Below are 24,991 nucleotides of genomic sequence, written 5' to 3'. Positions count from 1 at the left end.
TAGGGACACTAACAGAACTGGGGAAACTGCTGAAGAGGCTGAGAGAGTCCACAGACGGGGGGCGGAAAGTGGAAACTGCTAACAGGTCCCTGTCACAGTTAGGCAGAACTAAGAGGGTCAGGCCACCAGCGTGAGCGACTTGAGTGTGGAAAGTCAAGTAAGTGCCGAGACTCAAACAAGGAGGGGGTCGGGAAATCAGGACCTTATGGCAGCCACTGGGGGGCCGAGATCAGAGTGTGGAGCCCAGGAGCTGTAGGCCAGTGGGGGGGTCAGGACTCAGGATTGCAGAGTGTCCTGAATGTGCAGGAGCCCTGGGGCCGCCGGCTCGGCGCACTGTCATGGCTCACAGGAGGCCCTGGACTCACCAAGTGCCCGAGGGGGCAGTTGGGTGTAGAGTGGGAGGTGGGACCAGGTGTGGCCATTGTGGGTTGAAGGGCCAAGGTGGGACGTGATCACAGCTTGTTCTGCAGTGAAGCCTGTGTGTGGCCGCAGGTGCATCCTGAAGTGGGCCGGTGTAAGGACCTTCGAGATAGCACACTGGCTCAAACCGAACCAGGGAGCACTTCTCGATGCAGTCAAAATGCTGAGAGTGCATCTGGAACCCACGAAGGGCAGGAGGCACCTAGGGACCCACCGAATTAGTAAGTGCAGCCCCCCACGGCAGAGCTGTTTCCAGGACCCAGGACCATGCACACACAGGCTCCTGAGGGGTAACTGAGTCACCCGCACGCTGGCCCGGGTACCAGTGCTGTGAGCCCTGGGTGTGTGAGACACTGCCAGAGGGTTTAGCCAGTACACAGCAGGGGCTTTGGCTCCAGGAACTGGCCGTTCCTCACACTCGTTGATGACAGTGCACAGAGATGCCTGCGAAGAGCTCAGCAAGTGGGAACCCAGGAAGGCTTCCCAGGGGGGTCGGCCAAGAACTTAAAGGACGGCAGGAACCTAGGTACATGGCAAGCACAGGGACCTCCATTTGCGGCCCCATGAAAGTGGCAGGAAGAGGACAGAGGTACCCACGTCGAAGCAGTGGGGTCGCCCAGCCCAGGCAGTGTGGGTGGGGCCAGTGGGAGGCTCCTGGGCTGTGAAGGCTCAGAGAACCAGGCTTAGGAGAGGCTTGGCGCTGCCCTCAGATGGCTGACGTAGCTCAGGAAGTGTCCTAGGGAGGTCGGTGTCGTTGGGGGAGAGCAGGGAGGCAGCTGGTAGCAGTGGTGAGAGCCGCGCTGAGCGCACCAGCCCAGGGGAAGGCAGGAGGCCGCAGTAGGATGTGCTGGCTGGTTGGTGCCAGGCAGCTTTAGGGCAGTGACAGGAGGAGGTCAGTGCCGAGGGTAGGTGAGGGCAGGCGCTGGCTTTAGGTGGGTGCCTTGTGGCGATTGGCCTCCTGCGGGCGTACCTGGCAGAACTGCAAGAAGGTCTTGGAGAGGCAGGGCCTGAAGCTGAAGCCCTGGGAGTACAGGACGACACTCAGCCTTTGAAGGGGGAGTCATTTTCAGAGAAAGGGTGAGAGACCGACAGTCCCCTAGGGGGTGCTGGCTGTCATCGAACAGAAGGGGAGAAATAGGGGGACCCTGGTGGTGAAGCGAGAAGAACAAGTGCAAGAACTGCCCGGTGCTCCAGAGAGGTCTAGAAAGAGACCCGAGGAAGGCGTGGCGGGTTTGCTGAGAGGCTTCCGGAGACTCTGGGGGTAGCCAGATGGGCAGCCGACGGACGTTAGTGTGTGTGGCAAAGCAGCAAGGGGCCCAGAGGCGTACGGCACTTGCTGGAAAGATGTGATGGGGGAAGGAAGGACAGAGGGAGGAGAGAGTGATGTGGGACGCTCCCAGAGGCCCACGCAGGGCCATGCAGGTTTCCAAAGGGAGATCGGACAGGATTTCCAAAGGCGAGAGACCAGGATGGAGCAGGTGCCAAGAGGGAGGACACTCAAGGAGCGAGGACGGGCAGGCAAGACCAGTGCAGCCGGAAGGGCTGCGGCTGAGTGTGGAGGTGAGAGCGGGGGCCTCCTGAGGAGTAGCGGGTGGGTGTCCCCTCCTGCAGCAGAGGTGCCCTGGGAGGTGAAAGGACCGAGCTGAGCAGGTTGAGGGCCAGGCAGGTGGGCCCATGGTGGCTGCCACTCCCTCCCCGTCAGCCCCTCTGCCCTCTGCCACAGCCTCTTCCTTCCTCTCTCTCTCTCTCCTCTCCTTAAGTGTCTCTTCTCCAGGTAGCTTTGTTTCCCCCTTAAAGTGGTTATCATTAGAGACCACTTTAACTTTTCCACTGATTTGACTACCATATTGTTTTTTCAAATGCATTGAAGCCTTTGTATTTTTTCCTCGACGGTAACAAGCCGTAAATTCCATAAGCGTGCTTTTCCTCTGCATGGAGCTCTAGTTTGTTCGTGCCTTCCGTGTAGTGCCTGTAGCCTTACAAGCACTCTGCTGGTCATGTGGAGGTGTCAGTAAGGGGTTTGATGAAGGTGCTTTTCTCCCCATTTCTACACTTTTAAATCTGAAGACATGAGTAAGTTATTTTAAAATGCATGGTCTTTCAAAATGCCCTTTGTACATTCCGCACCTAAAGTGTTGGGGCCCCGTCTGTCTGGATGTGGCATTTGGGACACATGAGGGACTCTGCAGGGGCTCAGGAGAAGGGTCTGCAGGCTGGGAGAAGCTGAAGGGTGGCTGGAGCTGTCCATGTCACCAAGGCATGCTGGCCAGTGGTGGACCCAGGACTGAAGAGCTGACAGGCCAGCTCCTGACCCCCACAGCGCCTCGCTGCACCCACGGGAGGCCAAAGACCAGAGAGTGTGAAAGCCCGCCTGCTGGGAGATCCTCCCACTGCCCTCCAAGCCCTCCCAGCCTACGGTTCTCTGAGGTCCTCACCCAGTTAGGAAAGGAAAATGACTTCTCTCTTTACCCCAGTGGCTTGAAACCTCTGGGTGAAAGAAATCACATACATTACTTTTTCTTCCTTTTTCTTTTTTTGACATTTGCAGAGCTCCGCAGTCAGTCCTACTCCGGAAGTTTCTTCAGAGCCTCCTGGATAGTAAGTCATCCTTCCATTTTGTCTCATGGCTAATGTATTAAATGTCAGGAATGGGACCAGAGAGGTGTGTGTTTTGGACCCGAAATGTATTCTTTTTGTATCATTCCAGGGCTTTAAGATGTACAGGTTGGTGATAAGTAGCAATTGAATTAAAATCTTTGAATTATTTTTCTTCTGTTCTCTCCTAAAATTAATTTCGTGATGATTCATTTTACCTTTGACTGACTTCCCCCATGTTGGCATCTTTACCTTTAGAATGCGAGTTTTTCGCTCTTAGAATCAAAGTTTCATTTACTGATTCTTGAGGGAAGGGGTGAGTGTGGCAGAGCTGACCTGGGTCTGATCTAAGATGGGGTCCGGGGAGAAAGGGTTGGGTCCTCAGGCTGGACCCATCATGGGGGAAGTGGGCCAAGAGGGACTGACGTATTTAATTCTCAGATAAGGATTTGCTTTCTTGTATCAGTTCTTCGAACTCTACCCACGTGGTGCATGCATACCCCTCGCACTTCCTTTCCCCTGCCCACACGCTGACTCCTCCACGAGGTGGCCTTCCTCGCACCGTGCCGTGACACTGTTATCGCGGCCCAGTGCTGTGCTCTCCCACCCCTGCTGTACGTGACAGGGAGCAAACAGCGTAGCTCACACGCGTGCTCACTGAGCCTGCCGGTACCGGCCTCGCGTCACACCGCTGTGGTGCTCACTTCTGTGCCGCGTACCTGGGTTACACTCTGGGCTTTTGTAATTGCCAGTAATGACAAACTCCTCGAGGGCAAGGCCTTCCATCTCCAGAGTGCCTGGGGCTCCCAGTGCCTTTGGGTAGGAGCTCATTCCTCTTCTTTCACCACCATCTCTGCATCTCATTGTCTGAACTGTGCCGAGGAGGAAAGGCACACCTACTGCCTGCGCCACTTGGGTTGGAAATTTCACAGTGAACACGGTTACTGAGCATACGCATTTTGGGGAAAGTATCCTGGTCACGCGGGTCTGTCCTGCCTCCTCGCCAAAGAAGGTACTTGGGTAAGGGAGTTTTGTTCCACAGTCAGTGGGGATTTGAGTGTTTCAGTGGAAAAATGGGAAACCCTTAATCCTTTTAAGGTAGTGATCAAAAGCTCCAGCTAAATCCATTATGCTAATTTTTCTTCTATAAATATGCGTGCTTCACGATTGATATTCCCAGGAGCATACGCAGAGATCGAGACGCTGTGTTAGGATGGCAGCTAGAGGAGACGTTACCTGCTTTAGATGACAGCTCCCACTGTGGAGAAGGTTGGGATTAAAGTCTCCCACTGTCATGGTGGGGAGGGTGTTCGAGCCACCAGTGTGACAGAGAGGTGTCAGGGCTTCTCCTTTCTCCCTCCGCTCTGGGCTCGAAGGCTCACTCCATTAAAGACCTTCCAACTGAGCTGTGCTTTCAGCTCTGCGGATGACACGCCAGCAGTTCTCCAGGCCCCAGGGTGTGCTCTCAGGCTAAGTCCACCAGGCGACCTTGGGCTACCTGTGAGTAAAGGGCCACGGCTCCCAGCAAACTCCTCAGTCTCTCAGGCCGCCTGTTTGTTCTCCGCTTGTCACCAGTACTTCTACCGCAGTGCGCCTGTCTGGCCCTTCTTAGCCAGGCCTCTCCCTGTGCCTACTGTTTGGGTGCTTCCAATGTGAATCTGCTGCCCCCCCCTCCTCACCCCAGTCTGCGTGAGACAGGAAGAGCTGCTTCACCGGGGTGGCAGGCCAAGGGCATTCCTTCCCTGTGCTGAATCTGAGGCACTGTTAGTGTTACCATAGCAATGCAGTATAGCCTCTTAGTAGTTTGGGGACAACTTATTTTATACATGTAAAATAAGTGGTACCAAGGGACTAGCAGTTAGCGTAATGGCTATGTTGCTGGACTTCATGTGGTTGACCATGGTTTGAGTCCCGGACCCGGTGGCTTAAAACTCATGTCAGGCGCGTGTGTGTGCGTGCCCAAGATCCCAAGAGGAGAATGGAGGAGAAGGGATTGAGGCGTGGCCATCTTCCCTGGGGGGGGTGATTTTTCGCTTTCTATCTCTCTGTCTGTCTGGCGAGTGCACACACCCTATAACAAAAACCTCTCCCCCCCAAAAAAAAATTTTTCTTTTTTTTTTTTTTTAAATTTTAAGAAGAGAAAGTAGCAGTCAGGGTTAAAAGCACAGGTTTGTGTGTGTGTGTGTTTTCTTTTTTCAAGAGATTTTTGCTCTAGGGAATGTGCATTTGCCAGAAATACAGAGACAGACAGTGAGAAATCACCCCCCCCGGGGGAGGGGATGGCCATGACACAATCCCTTCTCCATTCTCCTCTTGGGATCTTTTTTTTGGGTGGGAAGAGATTTTTGCTATAGGGTGTGTGCACTTGCCAGAAAGACAGAGAGGGACAGAGACAGAAAGCGAGAAATCACCCCCCAGGGGGGATGGCCATGCCGCAATTCCTAATCCTCCAGTCTCCTCTTAGGATCTTGGGCACACACGCACATGCACCCAGCGTGAGTTTAAGCCACCAAGTCCAGGACTCGAACCACGGCCAGCTACAGAGGAGTCTAGTGACATAGCCATTACGCTAACTGCTGGTCCCTCCTCTTGGGATCCTGAACACGCATGCACACACACCCAGCGTGAGTTTTGAGCTGCCAGGTCTGGGACTCAAACTGCAGACGACTACATGGGAGTCCAACAACACAACCATTATGCCATCTGTTGGTCCCAAGAGCACAGGTCTTACGTAAAAACATTTTAAAAGTTTATTGAGTGTTTATTATGTACCAGGCCCCGTGCTTAGCATTTTATATTTCTTATCTCATTTAATCCTCTCTCCGTTCCAGCATCAGGCATTTGTTTTGCTTTGTTTTTTGGTTTTTTTCTTCAGGATAGAGCCTGTGTGTGTGCACATGGCAGAGAGAGGGGGGAGAGAGATCAGCACTCTCCACAGCTTTTGGTCTCTGCAGCCCCTTCCTCAGTCCCCTAGCCCAGCAGAACCTGGGCACTCATGTATGTGCCCGGCGTGTCTCAGGCTGACTGGGTTTGGGGTACAAACATGGTCACCATGTGGAACCTAGCTTCCCCGGAGCAGAGCCACTGAGTGAGCCCAGGCAGCGTTTTTTAATCCCTATTTTATAGGCGAGGAAATAGCACATCGCGGCAGTGCCATGCCCCGGCATCCCCAGCTAGCCTGTGACTGAGCTCTGTCCAGAATGGGAACAGTGGAGTTCAGATTTGGCAGAAGGCATACTAAGCTTTGCTGCTGAGCTACTAAAGTAACAGTGTAAGCAGCTATTTATACTGTGGGGCTAGCAGGATTGAAGGGAGCTGATGGAAAGTTCTAAAGTTCTAAAAACAGCAGAGATTTTAGATCCTCGAAGTGTACATAAAGATACTGATGTATTAATCTACCAAGCACTCTTGTTTATATCACTAAGACAAGTCTCCAAAGACTTCTGTTGTGGGGCCAGCAGGCGTGGTGGTTAAGGTACTAGATCTCACATGGACGACCGCGGTTTGAGACCCAGACGTAGCAGCCTTAAAAATCACACTGGGACTGTGCGTGTGCATACCCAAAATGCCAAGAGGAGAGTGGAGAAGAGATTGCAGCATGGCCATCCCCCCAGGAGATGATTTATCACTGTCTCTCTCCAGCAAGTGTGCATGTCAGATAACAAAAAACCTTAAAAAGGGGGCACGGGGGGACCAGCACACGGTGGCTTGGCAGACTGGTCCTCACCCAAGGCATGGAGAAAGCCATCGCAGGTGGCCCAGGATCACAACCTGGAGAAGTGACGCTGTCTTCAGTCTGTGTTCATCTCGTGGGCAGACTAAAGTTTAGAATTTTATTAATTGACATTGATTACATAGCACAATGCTAAAAGAACCTGGGAACGGAGAAGAAGGAATTCACTCAGTATCCTAATACAACTACCAGTCCCTGCCCTCAGAACAGTATATATAGGAGCCAGAGGTGGGGTGGTGGTTAAGGCTCTGCATTCCCACATGGTTGACCACGGTTCAAGCTCCAGACCTTATGGCTTAAAAATCATGCCAGGTACATGTGCATGCATGTCCAAAATCCTGAGAGGAGAATGGAGAAAAGGGAATTGTGGTGTGGCCATTCCCCTTGGGGGTGATTTCTCACTTTCCCTCTCACTGCCTCTCTCCTGCTCCCGCCCTATGCCAAAACCTATAAAAAAAAAAAATTAGGTGTGTGTTTATATATACTTGTCTATTTGTTTATAAATATTATTTGTATATAACATAAAAGTATAAATGTACATAAATACATTTTATTGGTAGCCTGATATATTTTATTTTTAGAGAGGTTTTTGCTACAGGACACGTGCGCTCGCCAGAGAGACAGAGAGAGACAGAGAGAAGAAAGTGAGAAATCTCTCTCCAGGGGAGATGGCCACATTGCAATCCCTTCTCCTCCATTCTCCTCTCGGGATCTTGGGCACGCATGCACACGCGCCCGGTGTGAGTTTAAGCCACCGGATCCGGGACTTGAACAGCGGTTGACTACATGGGAGTTCAGTGGCATAGCCATTATGCTAACTGCTGGTCCCCAAGCATGACATTTTTTATCTTATTCTGAGAGAGAAAGAGAAACAGGCACCCCCAATAGGGTCTTCACACCGCAATCCACCCGCCAGCCTCAGCCAACCTGGGTCACTGGACATGCATGCACTTGGCGTGTGCTGGGAAGCCTCAGGATGCAGACCTGGGGGCTTCCCATATAGACCCAGCATTTCAGAGCATATTGTGTTACCACTGTACCACTGGCTGGCCCTAAATACATATTTTACATAGTTACCATCAAAGTGTATGTCCAGTTTCATGTTTTATTTATCAGCTGTTCTCAGAGCCATAGTTTAGTAGGGAGAACTAGTCCTTACTTTCATCTTCGCTTAGCATTTCAGCATCCATTAACACTGATACTTGGACCTTTGCTGATTACCAAAGGGCTTTGCTCTCTCTGGCCAACAGGGGGCATTCAGTTCAAGCTGCTGCTGCCTAGGCGGTGCTAGTGTACCAGAGAGCACTCTCCCTTCATCCGACTTGAGAGCAAAACACTGATGATAATGTCAGAGAACTGTATGAGACCTGAGCGATCCCCCTGGGCCTTACAAAGACTTCAGAAAGGCGCGCGCACATAGGCGTTTAATTATAGACTCGTGTATTCTACCAATATTTCTTGGGCATGAGGCACGCAAAGATGAGTAAGATAAACTGCCTGCCCTCAAGGGGTTCAGAGTAGAACAGGGGAAACAGACTCGAATCCCAAGTGCTAAATGCAACAACCAGACCCAGGAGGAAGTGAGCACCTCTTGTTTTGTGGAAGAGCAAAGGTCAAGAAAAGTTTTATTGTGGAGCTTCAAATAAAATGGGAATGATAAAATTATATTATAAATAAACAAGTAATTTTTTTTCATGTAGTCCAGAAGACTCTGAGATGAAATTTCTGAAGAGTTGTCTAGACTCCCTTTGCCCTACGATACAGTTAGCAGCTTACTTTTTTTCCCCCTTTATGAAATCACCAAATTTTCGGGGTTTATCTTCAAAGTTTATTTACTTATTTCTTCTGAAAGTGGGGGGTGGGGGGTCACCTCCAACAGGGTCTTCGTACCATGACCCATGCACTGGTCTACACGGGAAGGTTCTTGTCACGTACATGACTTCTCCTGTGTGGATCCAGCTGGACCACCACCAGGCTCACCAACTAGGCTTTGGTTTTTGTTTTTATTTGGTTGTCAGAGAAGTCATGACGCATTTTTCTGGTTTTCTATGCAAAAATGCATCGTGACTTTTCTGACCGCCTGGTAGTTTGCTATAGGATATGTCCTCTCCATGGAGAGGGCCAGAGAAAGGGGAAATGAGAAATCACCCCCAGGGGGCATGGCCACACCACAGTCCCTTTTCTTTCATTCTCCTCTCAGGATTTTGGGCACACACATACATTCAGTGTTTTTCAAGGTCACAAGGTCCAGGACTCAAACTCTGAAGTTGGCCATGTGGGATCCAGCTGCCTTAACCATCATGCCACCTGCTGGCCAAAGGGTTTTTTGGTTTTCTCAGTGCCAGAGGGTGCCTATGCGTGCGTGACAGAGGGGAGGGAGGGAGCTGGAGGGATAGGAAAAGCAGCACCCCTCAGTAGAGCCTGGTCACTCTGCAGACCTGTGTTCTCCAATTTCCCACCTGTTGGAACGCTAGACACATATACGTGCACCCTGTGTATCTCCCGGGCTGAGATTTGAACCCCAGTCAGCCACGTAAGGCCCTGCTTGCTCTCCACGGCACTTAACACCTGTGCTGTGGGGCCAGTCCACCAATGTTTCTGAACAGTAAATGTAAGTTCTATAAAGCTAGAAGTGTTTTTGTCTGTCCTGTTCCCGACTGAATCCCCACCTAGAACGTGACCAACACTTATAAGTGCTAATGAATATTAAGTGAGTCAGTAAGCAGTGAGAGCTTTTCATGAAGTGCCCCCAGCAGTGACTACAGAACTGATGGGACTGTAGTCTGGGCTGGAGGGGGAGCCGCGGTGGAGTGAAGTGTTCCTGTGAGCTGCGTTGGGAACAGAGACAGGGAGGAAGCAGGATTCGGGGACTGGGTCTGAGCAAGGAGAGAGAGACGGGGACCGATCCCGAGCGTTCTGGCTGGGCAGTGGGAGGTGGGGACCATGCTGGCTTTTGTCGGGGACATATTGGTTCGCGGTGCCTGTGGAACTCGCAGGCGGAGACGTCTGGAAGGCAGCTGGATGTTCGTGCCTGGGGTCGGATGAAAGGTCTGTAGAGATGACCTTGGCAGGTAGATTTCTCGGCCACCTCACCGCATCCGACAGCTTTGCAGATGAAGGAGATTGAGGCTGAGTGAAGCAGGTAAACAGCGGGTTTACCTCAGCTGATCCACATTCTCTGGTGAGCTTTGCAGATGAAGGAGATTGAGGCTGAGCTAAGCAGGTAAACAGCGGGAGCCCGCCAGCACAGGGGGGCGCAGTCGGCTGCAGGGGATTCCTGTGGTCTCCCACTGGACTCTTCAGTGATTGCGTTTTTGTTGAATCCCCCGGAAGCTCTGCAGCCAGCTGAGCATGCAAGCTGGGGGCCTGTTCTTTGGACTGTCTCCTGGCTCCAGTCTGAACCCCCCGACCGCTCAGCTTTCTCTCGTGCTGGGAAGGAATGCATAGTTGCCAATCCTAGCCGAGCCTTTCCTGGCGAGCCGGCCTTCTCTCTCGTCCTCTGCGATCCCCTTGGACACAGCAAAGACCTGACAACCCCATGACCGTGGGCCAAAACCTTCCCCATTCTGGTCCTGCTTCCCCTTTTGTACCTGGGGACAAAGGATGTCTCTGTTTCCCACATTAGAAGAGTCGATAGAGACGATCCAATTCAAAACATTGTTCCAGAACTCTTGGGTATTGTTTTTCAACAAAAAGGGCCTCAGTTGCAAAATATTACACATCTGGAAAAAGCATGTTTTGTTAGCTTTGGTATCAGAAGGCAAACAGTTGGCTGCAGGGGCTTCCTGAGTGCTGGCTTGTCACTGTGGGAAGCAGGAAGAAATGGTGATACTGGGCAGAGCGAAGCCAGAGGGGGCGCTGGTGCGGTCGAGCTGTGTGAGGTCAGGCGCCAGGGAAGCCTAGGGGAAGGTGGTGGCAGGTCCGACCCAGGCGCAAGCTATTTAGAGGACAACTGGGCAGCAGGATGGAAGCTGCTGTCCCTCTCCATGCTGGGCAGGCATGAGGCCCCTGCCAATGCAGCAGGGCTTTGAGGCCACCCCCCTCTCAAAATAGACCTGGGTCGCCAAGGGATAAAGGACAGTGGGGGCTTTACAAAAGGGGGAAAGGGTTAGATGCAGGGCAAAATCAGAAAATGCAATCAGGGCAGGGAGCAGACTAGAGCAGGCAGTTTAGAAAAGGGGCAGATTTGTTTTAAGTTAGGAAATTTCAAAGTTACAGCCAGTCCAGATGAGCTGACATTTATTTAAATTGCCATATTTTACCACAACCTGGTAAACTCCTTCTGGGGGTTCCCCAGCTTGCCCCCAGGAATTGAAGGTTTTTATCCGTCTGAGCCTGGAAGGATGTGTGAGCGCTCCCTGCAGGCAGGAGCAGGCAGGACAGAGCTGCATCAGGTCCCTAGGAGAGCCACGCCTTTGAGCTCAGACATCACCATGTCCTTCTAAGAGTCTCCGCCTCTTTTCCATTTTGGGTTTCTTTTTTTAGGTTTATGAACTCCATGAGACACACACACACACACACGAGGGAGGCAGATGGACAGACAGGCATCCCTACCAGAGTCTTCATGCCCCAGCCTCCCCCAGCCTCAGCCAGCCTAATCACTGGCACGCGTGTCGACCTGCTGTGCTCTGGGAAGTCCCGGGTCATGAACTGGGGACCTCCCCATGTGGACCCAGTTATATTACCACTGCTTCAAATGTCGGCCTTGCCATCCTGCTACCCCTTCCTGCCCGGATTGGTGACTGCATGTCTTGGTGTTGTGTTTGCTCATCTGAAAATGGCAGCAGTAGAGTACGTCCGTGAGAATTAAGAGAAAATGGTCACTGCGTCCTTACACGGTGCCTCCCCTGTAGGCCGTCTCAGCGGGGCGGGCGTGGTGTTGCTGCTGTCTTCTGCGACCACTGGACTCACACTGGGGTTACGCACAAAGGAAAGGTCGGCTGTGTGGGACCAGAGAAAGCTTCCACCAGGAAGGATGGGCAGAGGAAAGAGGGTGGAGAGGCTGCGATGGAGCCAGCACAGCTCGGAGCCCCTGTGGAAGCTGGGGGCAGGGGCGTGGCACTCATTGCTACACTTCTTAAAACTTCTCAATATTTGATAATACTCACAGTATAAAATACTGGGGTAAGAGATTTCCACCTAGCTGAAAAACCATGTTGACACCAGTGGACAGAGTTCAATAGGAAACCTGTGTTGATTTTGGGAAAGGGGGTCGTAGGTTTATGGGGGGAGAGAAAACATGCATGTGCACGTGTATCAGCATGTCACTAGGTGAGGGCATAGAAAAGTGGGATTATGGGATGGAACGGCTCAGCAAATAAGTATGTTTTTTTCTGTGCCCCACCTCATTCCAGAAGGGATTTGTGGTAACTTGCAAAAACACCTTGATTTCAACAAGACCAAGCTAAATGAAGGATGCTGACGAGCAGTAGTGTGCACTCATAATACGTGTATGAACATAGGTTTTGAAAGAAGTGGGTGCAGAATTTGGTCATGATAGTAAAGTACGAGGATCCCGGGTTCCAGTTTTGTCTGGTCTCTGATTTTCCTGGAGACCCAAGACAGCTGGGTCTCTTACCATTGCTGACCCGCCAGGGTGCTCATGCACAATAACTCGGGAACATCCTCCAGTCGTGAACCTGCAGTGGCCAACAGCTAACCACATGTTGGAGGCTCCGCTGTCTTCACTGTACCATTTGCATGCAGCCACTGGGCCTCTCTCCTGTCCCCAGCCCTCCTCCCAGCCCTCGTTCTCTAGGCAGTATTTTGCAGAGTTTCTTTATAAACACAAATGCAATCATCTCAGAGACCTTTGCTACTTGGACAGGATTCCTAGCATTCAGGGACTGGCAGGTGGCATGATGGTTAAAGGCGCTGGATTCCCACATGGCCCACTGCAGTTTGAGTCCCAGACCTGCCTGGCGACTTGCTTTCTCACGTTCCCTTTCTCTCTCTGGTCAAATTTAAAAATAATAATAACAAATGGAATTAAATAATTCTTTAAAAAGAAAATTCTTAGCACTCAGATCTGAGTCTGTCTTATGTATAAATCCATGTCTAAATAAGAGTGTCCTTTAGAAAAGAGATCTTGTCCTCAGCAGGTAATGCTTTTTAGAAAGATGTTGCAACTGCTAATGCATATTCTTACCGTTTTTTTTTTTTCCTTCTCTCTCTTTTGAAATTACCTTGTTCATAGTATATATTCTTCCAACTTCCATGCAGTGAAGAGGGAATCAGACGGGGCTCCTGGGGATCTCGCTAGCTTGGAGAATGAGAGGCAGATTTATAAAAGTGTCTTGGAAGGTGGCGACATCCCTCTTCAGGGCCTGAGTGGTCTCAAGCGACCGTCCAGCTCGGCTTCCACTAAAGGTAATTAACTGGACAGGGCCCACAGACCTCGGTCTCCCACACACACCCAAGAACTGGGTGTCAGGACGGGTGAATCTCCAGCAACTAGGAGAAGTTCTGCCCATTCGGCTCCACATCCAGGCCTTGGAGCCCTCTTCGTTCCCCTCGACACACCCCATTTTCTCACCGGCCATTTTTCTTTCTGGTATTAGCAGTTTCCCTTCCTTTGAATCCCAATCTTGCTCTCCCTGAAGCATCTCTCTCTCCCTTTTTTGTTCTAATTCCTTTTTCTTAGAAAATAGCTGAGCTTTTGAAGCCTTTCCTAACTCTGGCAGGGTGGCCATTTTTTCTGTTGCATCTTTGCACCTGCTTTGCAGCACAGATTATTTTGCTTCTGGACATCAACTGAGAATTTTGGAAAAACCCTTTTGACCAATGAGCATGTTACCTCCCCCCTTTTTTTTCTTAGCAGCTTTCAGCTTTAACCTAATGGGTGTGTTTATTTTATTCTGCATGCTTACCAGTGGATCGTAAAGGTGGGAATGCTCACATGATTTCTTCATCTTCAGTCCATAGCGGAACGTTCCACACTAGCAATGCCCTAGGTCCTGTGTGTAAGCACAAGAAGCCCCTGTCAGCCGCCAAAGCCTGCATATCGGAAATCCTTCCTTCCAAATTCAAACCCAGGCTCTCCGCGCCCAGCGCTCTTTTGCAGGAACAGAAGAGTGTCCTGCTGCCCTCCGAGAAGGCGCAGAGCTGTGAGAACCTTTGTGTTTCCATGTCCTTGGGTGATTCCAGGAGAGGCCTCCCTCTCCAGGTGGGCGGCAGCGTGGAGAACCTGCTCACGCGCTCGCGGCGGGAGTACGACAGCAGGTCCAGCAGCACCACGAGCCTCCAGGAGTACGGCACCAGCTCCAGGAGGCCCTGCCCTCTCTCCCGGAAGGCCGGCATGCAGTTCTCCACGCTGTACCGCGACATGCACCAGATCAACCGAGCCGGCCTCCTGCTGGGGTCCCTCTCCTCCTCCAGCGTGCGGGACCTCGCCTCGCACTTTGAGAGGAGCACCCTGGTGCTGGCCAGGGGCGAGCCAAGCCCCAGCCGCGAGGGCTCCGCGCACATCCCCCGGCTCAGTGTCTCCTCCCGCATTAGCGCCTTCGAGCAGCTGATCCAGCGGTCCCGGTCCATGCCGTCACTGGACCTGTCCGGCCGGCTAAGCAAGTCCCCCACGCCAGTGCTGTCCCGGAGTGGCCTGACCTCGGCCCGCTCCGCGGAGTCACTCCTGGAATCAACGAAGCTCCGTCCCCGCGAGATGGACGCGATGAGCCCCAGCGGAGGCTACGCCTCCCCGACCTGCAGGAACATGGCAGACCACGTCTTGGGCCTCCGCGGCCTGGTGCCTTCCGCGCCCCTCTCCACCTGCTCTGACGAGCTGGACCACTGTTCCACCATCTCCAGTGACAGCAGAGAGGGCAGTGGTGGCAGCGTGCACGGGGACTTCCCCAAACACCGCCTCAACAAGTGCAAGGGCACCTGCCCCGCCTCCTACACCCGCTTCACCACCATCCGCAAACACGAGCAGCAGCGGGCCAGCAGGCCGCCCGACTGGCGCCCCGAGCCCAGGGCCGACAAGGGCTCCCTGCTCAGGAACATCTACCTAATGAGCCCACTCCCTTTCCGCTTGAAAAAGCCCCTCCAGCACCTCCCCAGACAGCCCTCCCCTGGTGACTCATCAGGCCTCCCAGCGGGCCCGAAGCCAGACCTCTCCAGGCCGCCCCTTCAGGACCTGCCACCTGCCGCCGGGAAGCCCCTGGTGCCCACGCGCCTGTCTTCCCGGCTTGCCGTGGCCAGGCTTCGCGGCTGCTCCGAGCCCCAGCAGGAGAGCCCCGCGGTCCCTGAGGAGTGCCCGAGGGCCATTCAAAATGGAAACTCAGTGCCGTTGGCAGATCACGGCCTGGACAGGAACAACAACCCACAGGGCGAACTGGCGCCAGCCCGAGGAGGTGGCCTTCTGTGTATTGCCCAGTCGCACATCCCGCCCCCCCTGCTTGCTCTCCCTCCCTCCCCGTGTGCCCTTGGTGCTCATTTTCTGGTCTGTCCTTTGTTTTTGTTCGTTTTGCTTGGCAATCAATCATGGCTCCTAGTGGCTGCATTTCTTCAAAACGAAGCCCCTGTGTCATTTAGACTAACCTCCAAACTGTTTCGAAAGAAAAATTGGCCGTTTAACTCATCCGAGAAATTGGTTCATCTGAATTCTTGAGCCCCTTGCCGATGGCACCGATTCTGACCCACCTGTGGTTTTTTGCGAGGCAGCCTCTCTCTCAGCGGCCGTGCGTGTGTGTGTGTGTGTGCGTGTGTGTGTGTGTACAGTCTGCCCCCGGGAGACCCTGCACGCCTCTTCCTAGGGATACTTTTCAAAGACAAGCCTCTGTTTGCTCACCTTTTGCCGTTGGGTTATGGTTCTTTGCATTGAACTAGTTTGCAAGTAAATTAAAAAAGTCAGATGGAAAGATTTGATTTTTTTTTCCCTTCAGAATTTGATTATTGAGCATTAATCCACAATGAGCTTTAAAAGTTAGTATTTATAGTAGGGGGAAGGGAAACTCTTTTCCCAACTTGGTTTCCCACTAAATTTTTGCTTGTTTTAACTCTACTTTGTTGTTTTGAAGATTCAGAATCACCGAGGCATTTTCTGTCAGCTGATTACTTGGAATCCGCGGAAGAATTCATTCGAAGGCGTCATGACGATAAGGAGGTAAATGCCATCTCGTGCGTATCCTCCTCCTGCGCAGGGACAAGTAGGGGCCTCTGTCGTGGCCGCCTGCGTCAGCAATTGGAAGGGAATAGCAGGGTTCCCACAAATGACCTTTTTCTTTTTTTTTTTAATTTGCTGTACGGTGCGTGTGTGACAGAGAGAGAGACAGAGAGGGAAAGTGATAAAGCACCAGGACCATCTACTTGTCCCCAAAGTAGGACTGACTTCCCCACAGAAACCAGGTTTAAGTGCCCAGTCCAGCCAGCATTGCCACCCAGAAGGTAGGGAAGAGGCTGCCCACTGCTGTATTAGTGCCGTGTAAGCTGGAAATCCTCCACTCCCCTCCCTCCTGCGGATGCTGTCCAGGGACATCCACCCACGTATCTCTCCAGCTCAGCCCACAACTCTGTCGGCAGAAAGCACAGTTCAGCTGGGAAAGATGCAGTAAAAGAAAGCGGAGAATGAAAAATAATAATGGCCATGATGTATTTTATAAAACGATTTAAAGAAGTTGCCTACAGCTCGGTCATCTTTAACTCTGAAGAATGCAAATACTCTGGTAAATGTAGTAAACCCCAGCCGAGGATCTAAGAGGGTGAATAATTTCTGGCAGCTCCTGAACCATCTGCTCTAGAGTGCTGGGACTGGCAGGGCCTGAGAAAGACCCCAGTCCCGGGATTTAGGAAAAGGTAGTTCTGTTTATCAGCTAAATGAGAAAGATCATGAGCTTCTGCTCTGACCAAGCATTTTTACGATGCGTCCTTTCTAGGCTTCTCATTTCCCCGAGAAAGGGACCTGTGTATTAAACACATGCCAGTGCCCAGTATTCCGCAGTGAATTGCAGGGAAGAACCACTCTGAACTGTTGCCCCCAGAGGGTACGTGTGTGCGCACGACTTCATTCCATGCCCTGAGAGTTGGAGGTCTTTCCTCTGCTGCTCTGGCTTGTGGAGTGCTTCCAGAGTTTAGGTGGAGTGTCCTTAAGGATTTGGGGGGAGTCTGACTTTGAGAAGGGCTGGAGGATCATAATTACTGCTACTAGATGGTGAGACCAAAGGCGAAAAAGAAAAGCAACACTCCTCCCTGTACCCAGGCACCGGCCGTGTTCCATAAGACACTCACACCTGCCTACAGAAGGAAACAAGCAAGTATTCGATGTACGGAATTTGTTCAGAGAGATCAAAACTCAGTAACCATGTGAGTCCATCAGGCCACAGGACAGACGCATTTCTGTAGCTCCTCGCTAAGTACTTCCTGTCCCCAAGTACACGATTCCCACACTACAGGCCTGGTCTGCTCAGATGAAGGAAGATGAAATTCCACCTTGGTCATAGAAACCCTGTATCCAACGTGGACGGTTTTGTGGTCGTGTTCTTTCCATACAGGGACGTAGTTTCCTTACTTAGTTTAGTAGTCGAGGCGTTCAGGGTTTCATACAGAGGGTGAGCAGTTTGTTTCCTGAATAACACTAGCTCACAAATCATTACAAATTGTGAGACTTTTTTTTTTAAGAGGTTTTTGCCTTAGAGCCCATTCACTCACCAAAGAGAGACAAAGATAGTGAGAGGGAAAGTGAGAAATCATCCCCCTGGGGGATGGCCATGCCCCAGTCGCTTCTCCTCCATTCTCCTCCCAGGATCTTGGGTACACACACATACACACCCAGGGTGAGTTTGAAGTGCTGAGTCTGGGACTCAAACTATGGTCAGCTATGTGGGTGTCCAGCAGCAGTGTAACTGCTATGCCCCCTGCTAGCCCCAAGACTTTAACCATGACAGCATAAGCTTTTGTGTGTGTGTGTGTGACTTTATCCAAAAACCATACACTATGGTTTCTGGCTACATGGTTCAACTATAGGGCTGATGGACTTAAGTGCTGGTTGGAACTTGGCTCTGTTCAATGTCCACCTCCTCGATGGTGTGTAACCCTGCCAGAGCACTGGGGGCACTGAGCAAGGACATCGGAGAGCCTCAGGCAGTCCCACTGTGACCCTGCCGAGGGGGTGGCAGTCGCACTGCTCAGGAAAATGCTTTATTATTGACAGGGATGATAATGGCATTCCAGGAAATGAGCTCATGCCAGCCCTGAAGGGACATTAGTGGTCACCTAGGCTACCCCCAGGAAAAGACCGCAGCAAGATAGTGGCTTGCCCAGGGCCACCTACTTAGTTAACTCACACTAGAGGCAAATCTGGAAGCCAGGATCCAGATTCCTGGCCAGTGTTCTTGCAGCATGTGCTTGGCAGAGCACACCCTGCTGTCTTCTTCCTCGTTTAATTTTACAGCTGCCTACTTGGGCCCTGGAAATCCCAGAGTGCATGGTAAGCCGGTACTCTGTGACCTGTGGGTCCTGGAGAAGAATCAGGCTGCCGTCCTTTTGGGTGAAATGTCACATCAGGCGTTTAATTGTCTGCAGAAGACTAATGTTTTATTGACCGTTCTAAAAATGATCGGTTCTAATTAATGTTTTTCTACAAGGAGCATTCATCCTGGGGATGTAAGCCGACTGTAGTACAAGACGTCAGACTTCAACATCCCAGGGCCATCTCATTAGGTGATGAGGGACTTCAGTTTAAAAAAAAAAAAAAATTGACTGATTATTTTTAAAGGCCTTTAAAAATTAAAATAGATGACTATTCCCTTAAAATGAGAGAGTATTTCTTCTCACCCCAGGTGCCATTGCTCTTAGTTTATTTTTCATATTTATATCCTACATCATTTCCTTAAACTGAACTTCATTTTGCCTAATAAAGAAATATTGGGTCATCGGAAAAGTCAGGACATATATTTCTGTATTTTTCTATGCAAAAATGCATTGTGGCTTTTCCAGCAACCTAACAGTTCAGTAAGAAAAACTGAGGCTCTCTGGCAGCCATGTAAACAGACTTTGGTACATATCTTTTTTTTTTTTTTGAGACAGATTTTTGCTGTAGGGCATGTGTGTTCACCAGAGACAGAAAGCGAGAAATCACCCCCCAGGGAGGATGGCCACACTGCAGTCCCTTCTCCATTCTTGTCTCAGGTTTTGGTGCGTATACACACATGTGCCTGGCATGAGTTTAAGCTGCTGGGTCTGGGACTCAAACTATGGTTGCCTATGTGGGAGTCCAGCAACATAGCCGTTATGCCATCTGCTGGTCCTCATATGTTAAGGTCTCCTAAGAGCTGTGTCCAGCGAGGAGTTGGCTGCCCTAGGAGAGAAGGGGTACCGTGTTTTCTGAAGTGGGCAGCCCCTGGGACCAGCAGTTAGCGTAATGAAGTGGGCAGCCCCCTCTGTCGCGAGCACAGAGTTAAGGCCCATAGCAGGGTTTTGTTGGGGGGCAGCTGTTTGATTTTATTACTTTTTGTAAGGTTTTTGCCACACAGTGTGTGCACTTGCCAGAGAGAGAGAGGGGGGGAAGTGAGAAATCACCACCACCACTCCCAGAGATGGCCACATAGCAGTTCCTTCTTTTCCATTCTTTTTTGGGGACTTGGGGGTGCACCTGGTGTGATTTTCACTGGGTCCAGGACTCGGAGGGGTCGGCCATGTGGGATCCAGCTACCCTAACCTCCATTCCATCAGCTGCCCATGGCAGGTTTCATAGGCCTATCACAGGGAAGGAGGAATCTGCTCACCCTGATGGGAGCCTGCCGCTGCCTCTTCTGCCAGCCAGGCATGCTTGGAATTCCCTGGAGCACCCCAGGGCCCAGCTGGCCCAGCTGGCTCTGGGGTGCCTGGAGGCAGGAGCTGTGGAGCTGGGGGATAGTCTGCCATTTTCACCCAGGCCTGGCTCTTCCTGGGCCCCTCCTGGGCGGTGCTGCCTCCTTCCTACAGGCTGTGCAGAGGGCAGTTACAGTGTGAATGGAGTCATTGTGGCACAAAGCTGACTTTTTTTTTTTTAATGGAGAGAGATTTTTTGCTATAGAGCACGTGAGCTTGCTGGAGAGACAGAAGGTGAGAAATCACCCCTCAGGGGGGATGGCCATGCTGCAGTCCCTTCTCCTCCATTCTCTTCCTGGGATTTTGGGCCCACTCGCACATGCGCCCCACGTGAGTTTTAAGCCACTGGATGCAGGTCTTGAACCAAGGTCACCAACTGGGAGTCCAGCAACGAGTAACCTTACACCACCTGCTGGCCCCACTGTCTGACATTTGACTCCAAAGGTCTCCTCCCTGCTCACTCAGCACCTCCTCCCTTAGTTACCTTTGTTGGCAGGGTTTCAGTATCTTGCACCAGATCATTTACTGCCCATTTTATGCAATTTCATGGCAGAAACTTTTAGCGGACCAGAGACGACTTAAGCGCGAGCAAGAAGAGGCGGATATCGCAGCGCGGCGCCACACGGGCGTCATTCCGACGCACCATCAGTTTATCACTAATGAGCGATTTGGGGACCTCCTCAATATAGACGATACCGCAAAAAGGAAATCTGGGTCAGAGGTCTGTTTTGGTCGCCTCGATCTGCTGCTTGACCCAAAGTGGTATTTGCCTCACAGCGTTGCCCCGCATAGGCCCACGTAGTCTCCCGGCAGCCTCCGTCATCCCGGCTTCCCTAGGCTTGCTTTGGCTCTTCTGCGGTGGTGAATGGACACGTGCCCGTGACGTCCCGTGCTCTGTATGTCGAAGCATGCCTGGCTGTGGGGCGGGGACCCGCTGTGCACGGCCCTGTGCATGGCTAGAGCATCGCTGCCTTCCCCCCCGCCCTCCACCTGCGCGCTGCTGTGGGGCCGCGTTCCTGTGCATTCCGCGTAGCAGCGCAGCAGCGACTGTAAGGCACTAGGACGTGCTGCTTTGAAGAGATGGTTAATGAGACATAAAGTTAGCGAGAGAGACTTTATTCGTGCCATTTCCAAAGGCCCCCACATTTAGCGACATTACTTGGGAAGTATCAGAGGGTACTGCCCCTCCCATGTGGATGGGACGCGGTATGAGGTGTCCGAGGAGAGCACCTCCGGAGGAGCTGTGAAACCCAGAGTCTGCAGGTAGGACCAGCCCATGGAAGTAAGAGGGCTCTCCAGGAAGGTTTCACTTGTTCCCTTAAAGTTGACATTTCTCAGCTCAGATTACAGAAGCTTAACATTTCAGTGATGGGAAAGTAGGGAGGAAGAACAGACCTTCAGAGGGGGTCATCAAGGGCTTGGCCTGTCCTCAGGTCTGCATGCTGAACTCATGGCCGCCAGTGCTGCCTGGCGTGTGAGTTGGCGCTGCGCCCGTAGCCCTTACGCAGCCCTGCTGAAGGTAATCTCCTTTCAGAGAAGTGTATGTCTGGGGCTTGGGTGAGGGGGTGGGGAAATAGGGATTGATCCCCAAAGTGTGGACAGTTTTTTATTTAATTCTATTATTTATTTGTTTAAACTTGCTATAGAGCATGTGTGCTCACCAGGGGGAGAGAGAGAGAGTCCCACGTGTTGGCCATGTGGGAGTCCAATGTCTTCACCACCACACTGCCTACTGGCCCAGTGTGGAAGGTTTTATAGCCTTTCAGTCTGTAGGTTAGTATTTATGCTTCTATCTTTGGGGTTAATAATGGAACCACTGGCTATGCATCTTTTTTTTTTTTTTAAACAGAGTGGGAAGAAGAGAGAAAGCAAAGAACTGGAGTAAAGGCAGGAAAGCTAGGGAAGGAGAGGAAGGAGGCAGCAGACGAAGCAGAGGTTGACAAGGGTGGCTCAGATGTGAGGGAGAGCAGTCCCTGGGCTTCCAACGCTGCAACTTCTCAAATGGCCCTTGTTTCCAGGCCCACCTACTTGTCAGTGAAGGAGATGAGAACATACAGGGGCCCGTGGGGCTGCACATGTGCCACACAGATGCCACGCGGGGTGAATAACTGTGGACGGAGCAGGCGCACCAGCTCACCCCACCTTCCTTAAGAGCTGTGGTTCTCAGACTTGACTGTGCCCCGAACCCCCTGGCGTGCTTGTGACAGTGTAGATTCCAGGCCCAGCTGTGGTGGCGTGCACTGTGGACTTGTGCCCGTGTAGGTGGAGGCCACGCGGGAGGCCCAGAGTCAGCCCGTGCTGAGTGTGGTGGTGTGCACCCGCCATCCCAGCTGCTCCAGAGGCTGAGGCAGGAGGATGGTGAGCTGTGAGCAGCAGGGCCGACATAGTGAGGCCCTACCTGAAAGGCCAGGCGTGATGGTGTGCACTTTAGGAGGCTGAGGCAGAAAGATCACAACATAGCCAAACCTTGTCATTTAAAAAACACAGGTTCCAGGGCCCCATCTTCGAAGGTTTTTATTCTGGGCTAAGGGCTGAGAATCTACAATATTACTTTTCTTGGGAGATTTTTGCTACAGGGCATGTGTACTTGTCAGAGACAGAGAGGTAAAGAGCGAGAAATCACTCCCCAACTGGGGTGGCCATGCTGCAGTCCCTTCCCTTCCGTTCTCCTCTTGGGATTTTGAGCGCACATGTACACACGCCCAGTATGATTGTCAAGCTGCCAGGTCTGGGACTTGAACCACAGTCAGCCATGTGGGAGTCCAGCACCTTAACCGCTACACCACCTGCTGGCCCCAAGGATCTGCATTTCTAATGAGTTCCTAAGAGATGTCTATAGTGCCAGCGTAAGGGCCACGTTTGAGAATCATCACTCCAGGGGTTCACGGTCGACTGGAGGAAGTGAAGACCAGTACGCCCTAGGTGCACCATGCTGTGCAGGTGGGCTTCGCCCATTCCGGGCATCCAGGGGCCATGGATTCTGGGTATGAACATGTGAGAGGGAGAGCTAGGGTTCAGTCTGCCTTTAGGGAGCATAGTAGAGCAGTTTCCCTCATGCACAAACAGTTTGCTGTAGTAAGTGACCCACGTTGTGAGAGTCTGAGGAGAGAGGGGTGGGTCTCAGGAGGTATAGAAAGATGAAGACAGAAATGCTGTCGTCTTAGCTGTCCATCAGTGACATACATATATCTGCAGGGTTCAGTGACATCGAGCTGTCTCAACCTTGAGTAATGTATAGATTCCATGTAAAAAACAAGTGATATTTTTGACGGAATTCCATTACCATTCAAAGTGTGAATTTGGTGTTTGCTTTGGAATAAATGTTTTAAAGTTCACATAGCTCTACAAGTGGATAGTAGGGAGTGACCCAGGTTTTTGTTTGTTTGTTTTGAGAGATTTTTGCCATAGGGCACGTGAGCTTGCTAGAGAGAGAGAAAGCGAGAAATCACCCCCAGGGAGGACGGCCACACCACAGTCCTTTCTCCTCCATTCTCCTCTCCGGATTTTGGGCACACAACAGCACATGTACCCAGCGTGAGTTTCAAGCTGCCAGGACTTGAGCTGCAGTCGACCACGTGGGAGTCCAGCACCTTAACTACTAAGCCACCTGCTGGCCCCGACCAGGTTTCTTTTGGGACCACTGAAATTTTTGTCCTTACATTGGTCATTCAGTCTTCTTTTGTAACTCCACATCCATTCTTTTCTTGTTCACCTACAACTGTTAAATTGTGCTCTTTGGTTACAGATAGACTTATATGTGTACGGGAAATTGTGTACCGCTGATTTGATTATAAGGTAGTCATTCGGTTGGCCTCTAAGATGTGTGTGTATAGATAGATGGAAACATCAACATGAAAACGAGACATTTAAAAATCCCTCTGGAGAATTCGTGACCCATAAGATGACCCCTAGAAGACTCCAACTTGAGAAGCTTGGAAATACGGGGTATATCACTGAGGTTTTAAAACTAAGCCTGATGGAGCTTCTGTACGCCATTTTTTCTTCACCTGAAGTATTGCAGCGTTCCCTTCTGCCTCGTTCACACTCTCTCATATCGAAGAATATCGCAATTTCGTTTTCATTACGTTGTCTCCCTAGGTCCGAAGTCGTAGCCATTGGAGCTGTGAGCTGCTGTGGCTGAGAGGGAGAAGTGTGCTGGCGGCCAGAAGCAGCTTTCTCCACCTTTCTGTTAGATACTGATTAGAACAACTCCCGAAGGGGAAGGGAAAGGGCATGCTAAGTTACGGTGAACTTCTTGCCAGAACTGGAGATGAAGAAATTGCAGAGTAGGGGGTTTAAGGTATAGCAAGTAGCTTTGGCTGGAACAGGAAGCATGTGGTGGAGATAAAAGCAGTTGGGTAAAAGTGGAGAGATGTTTCTGCAAGGCCTTAGCCCATGTCAGCACGGAGATAGGATCTGAAGGACAGTGGAGAGCTGCAGCCAACTTCAAAGCAAGGAAGGGATGTGAGGAAGAATTTGAGGAATGTTCTTTGTGCTCCTGAGTGACAGGAGATTAGGGCGGAGAGATTTCATGAAGTCAAAGGAAGCTTTGTGCCTGTGGGAACTAGAGGTCAGACCTGAGAGTTACAGAGAGGCAGAGGGAGTCTCACATGGTGACAGACTTGAAGTGGAGAGGGCCTGACTTCCAGGCTGTGCATCTGGGAGAAGAGGGTTCTCCGACAGGATTGGGAGTCTCAGAGAAGGAGGAGTACCCGGGGCTCACATTATCAGTCCGTGTGTCGGGGCTGGATGATTTCACAGACCGTAGGAAATACAGTTGAAGAGGATGTGCGAGGGGACTCGGTCCAGCTATTAGGCTGTCTGGAACATCATGACATGTTTTCCTGTGCTTCCCATGTAAACATGCATCTGACTCCCAACAACCTAATGCTTGCAGATCATAATTTAAATCAGGCAGACAGATGTCCTCTGAAGAGTATGACAGTGGATAAGAGATGTCTTAGGACTTATGGTGGATTCTGATTTTTTCATAGCCGTGGCCCCAGAATTGAACTTTTCTAAACCATCTGTTCCCCAAGTTCAGCCCTCCTTAGGGGGAGTCTTATGCATGACATAACTGACTAAACATCCCTCTAGTCATGTTCTACTGAAGTCAGACAGCTAGACTTTTGCCCAGATTTCTGCGGCAGGACGAACTAGTTGGAGTGAATTTTGCTGCTTTGCTTTCCAGAAACCTGTGAAAAAGTAGTCTTTTCCATTGTCCATGGATTGTGGTTTTAACTTGTCACTGTTTCTTGTGTTTAGATGAGACCTGCCAGAGCCAAGTTTGACTTTAAAGCTCAGACTCTGAAGTAAGTGCCACCAGTCTTGTTTGTCTTCTTAGCTGCCTCTTTGAAACACAGCAGTTTGCTTATAGAGAAGAGTTGGAGAAATAAGAACAATGATTTAAAAAAAAAAAAAATGAAAAGTAGTTTCTAGTTT

At 51.2% G+C, this 24,991-nt stretch overlaps 1 protein-coding gene across 1 annotated transcript in view; it reads left to right on the top strand.

The window, feature by feature from the left end:
• SORBS1 (sorbin and SH3 domain containing 1) overlaps positions 1 to 24,991 on the top strand; it is a 140,974-nt gene that overhangs the window by 75,245 nt on the left and 40,738 nt on the right. The window contains 5 exon segments of the mRNA XM_027766694.1: positions 2,969 to 3,018; positions 12,945 to 13,117; positions 15,763 to 15,848; positions 20,103 to 20,270; positions 24,815 to 24,861. Coding sequence (XP_027622495.1) covers positions 2,969 to 3,018; positions 12,945 to 13,117; positions 15,763 to 15,848; positions 20,103 to 20,270; positions 24,815 to 24,861 — 524 coding nt within the window.

Source organism: Tupaia chinensis, unplaced genomic scaffold (assembly GCF_000334495.1).
Source record: "Tupaia chinensis unplaced genomic scaffold, TupChi_1.0 Scaffold143636_1, whole genome shotgun sequence".
NCBI lineage: Eukaryota > Metazoa > Chordata > Mammalia > Scandentia > Tupaiidae > Tupaia > Tupaia belangeri.
Note: the sequence above shows the minus strand (reverse complement) of the source record. Positions and strands in the feature narration are given on the sequence as shown.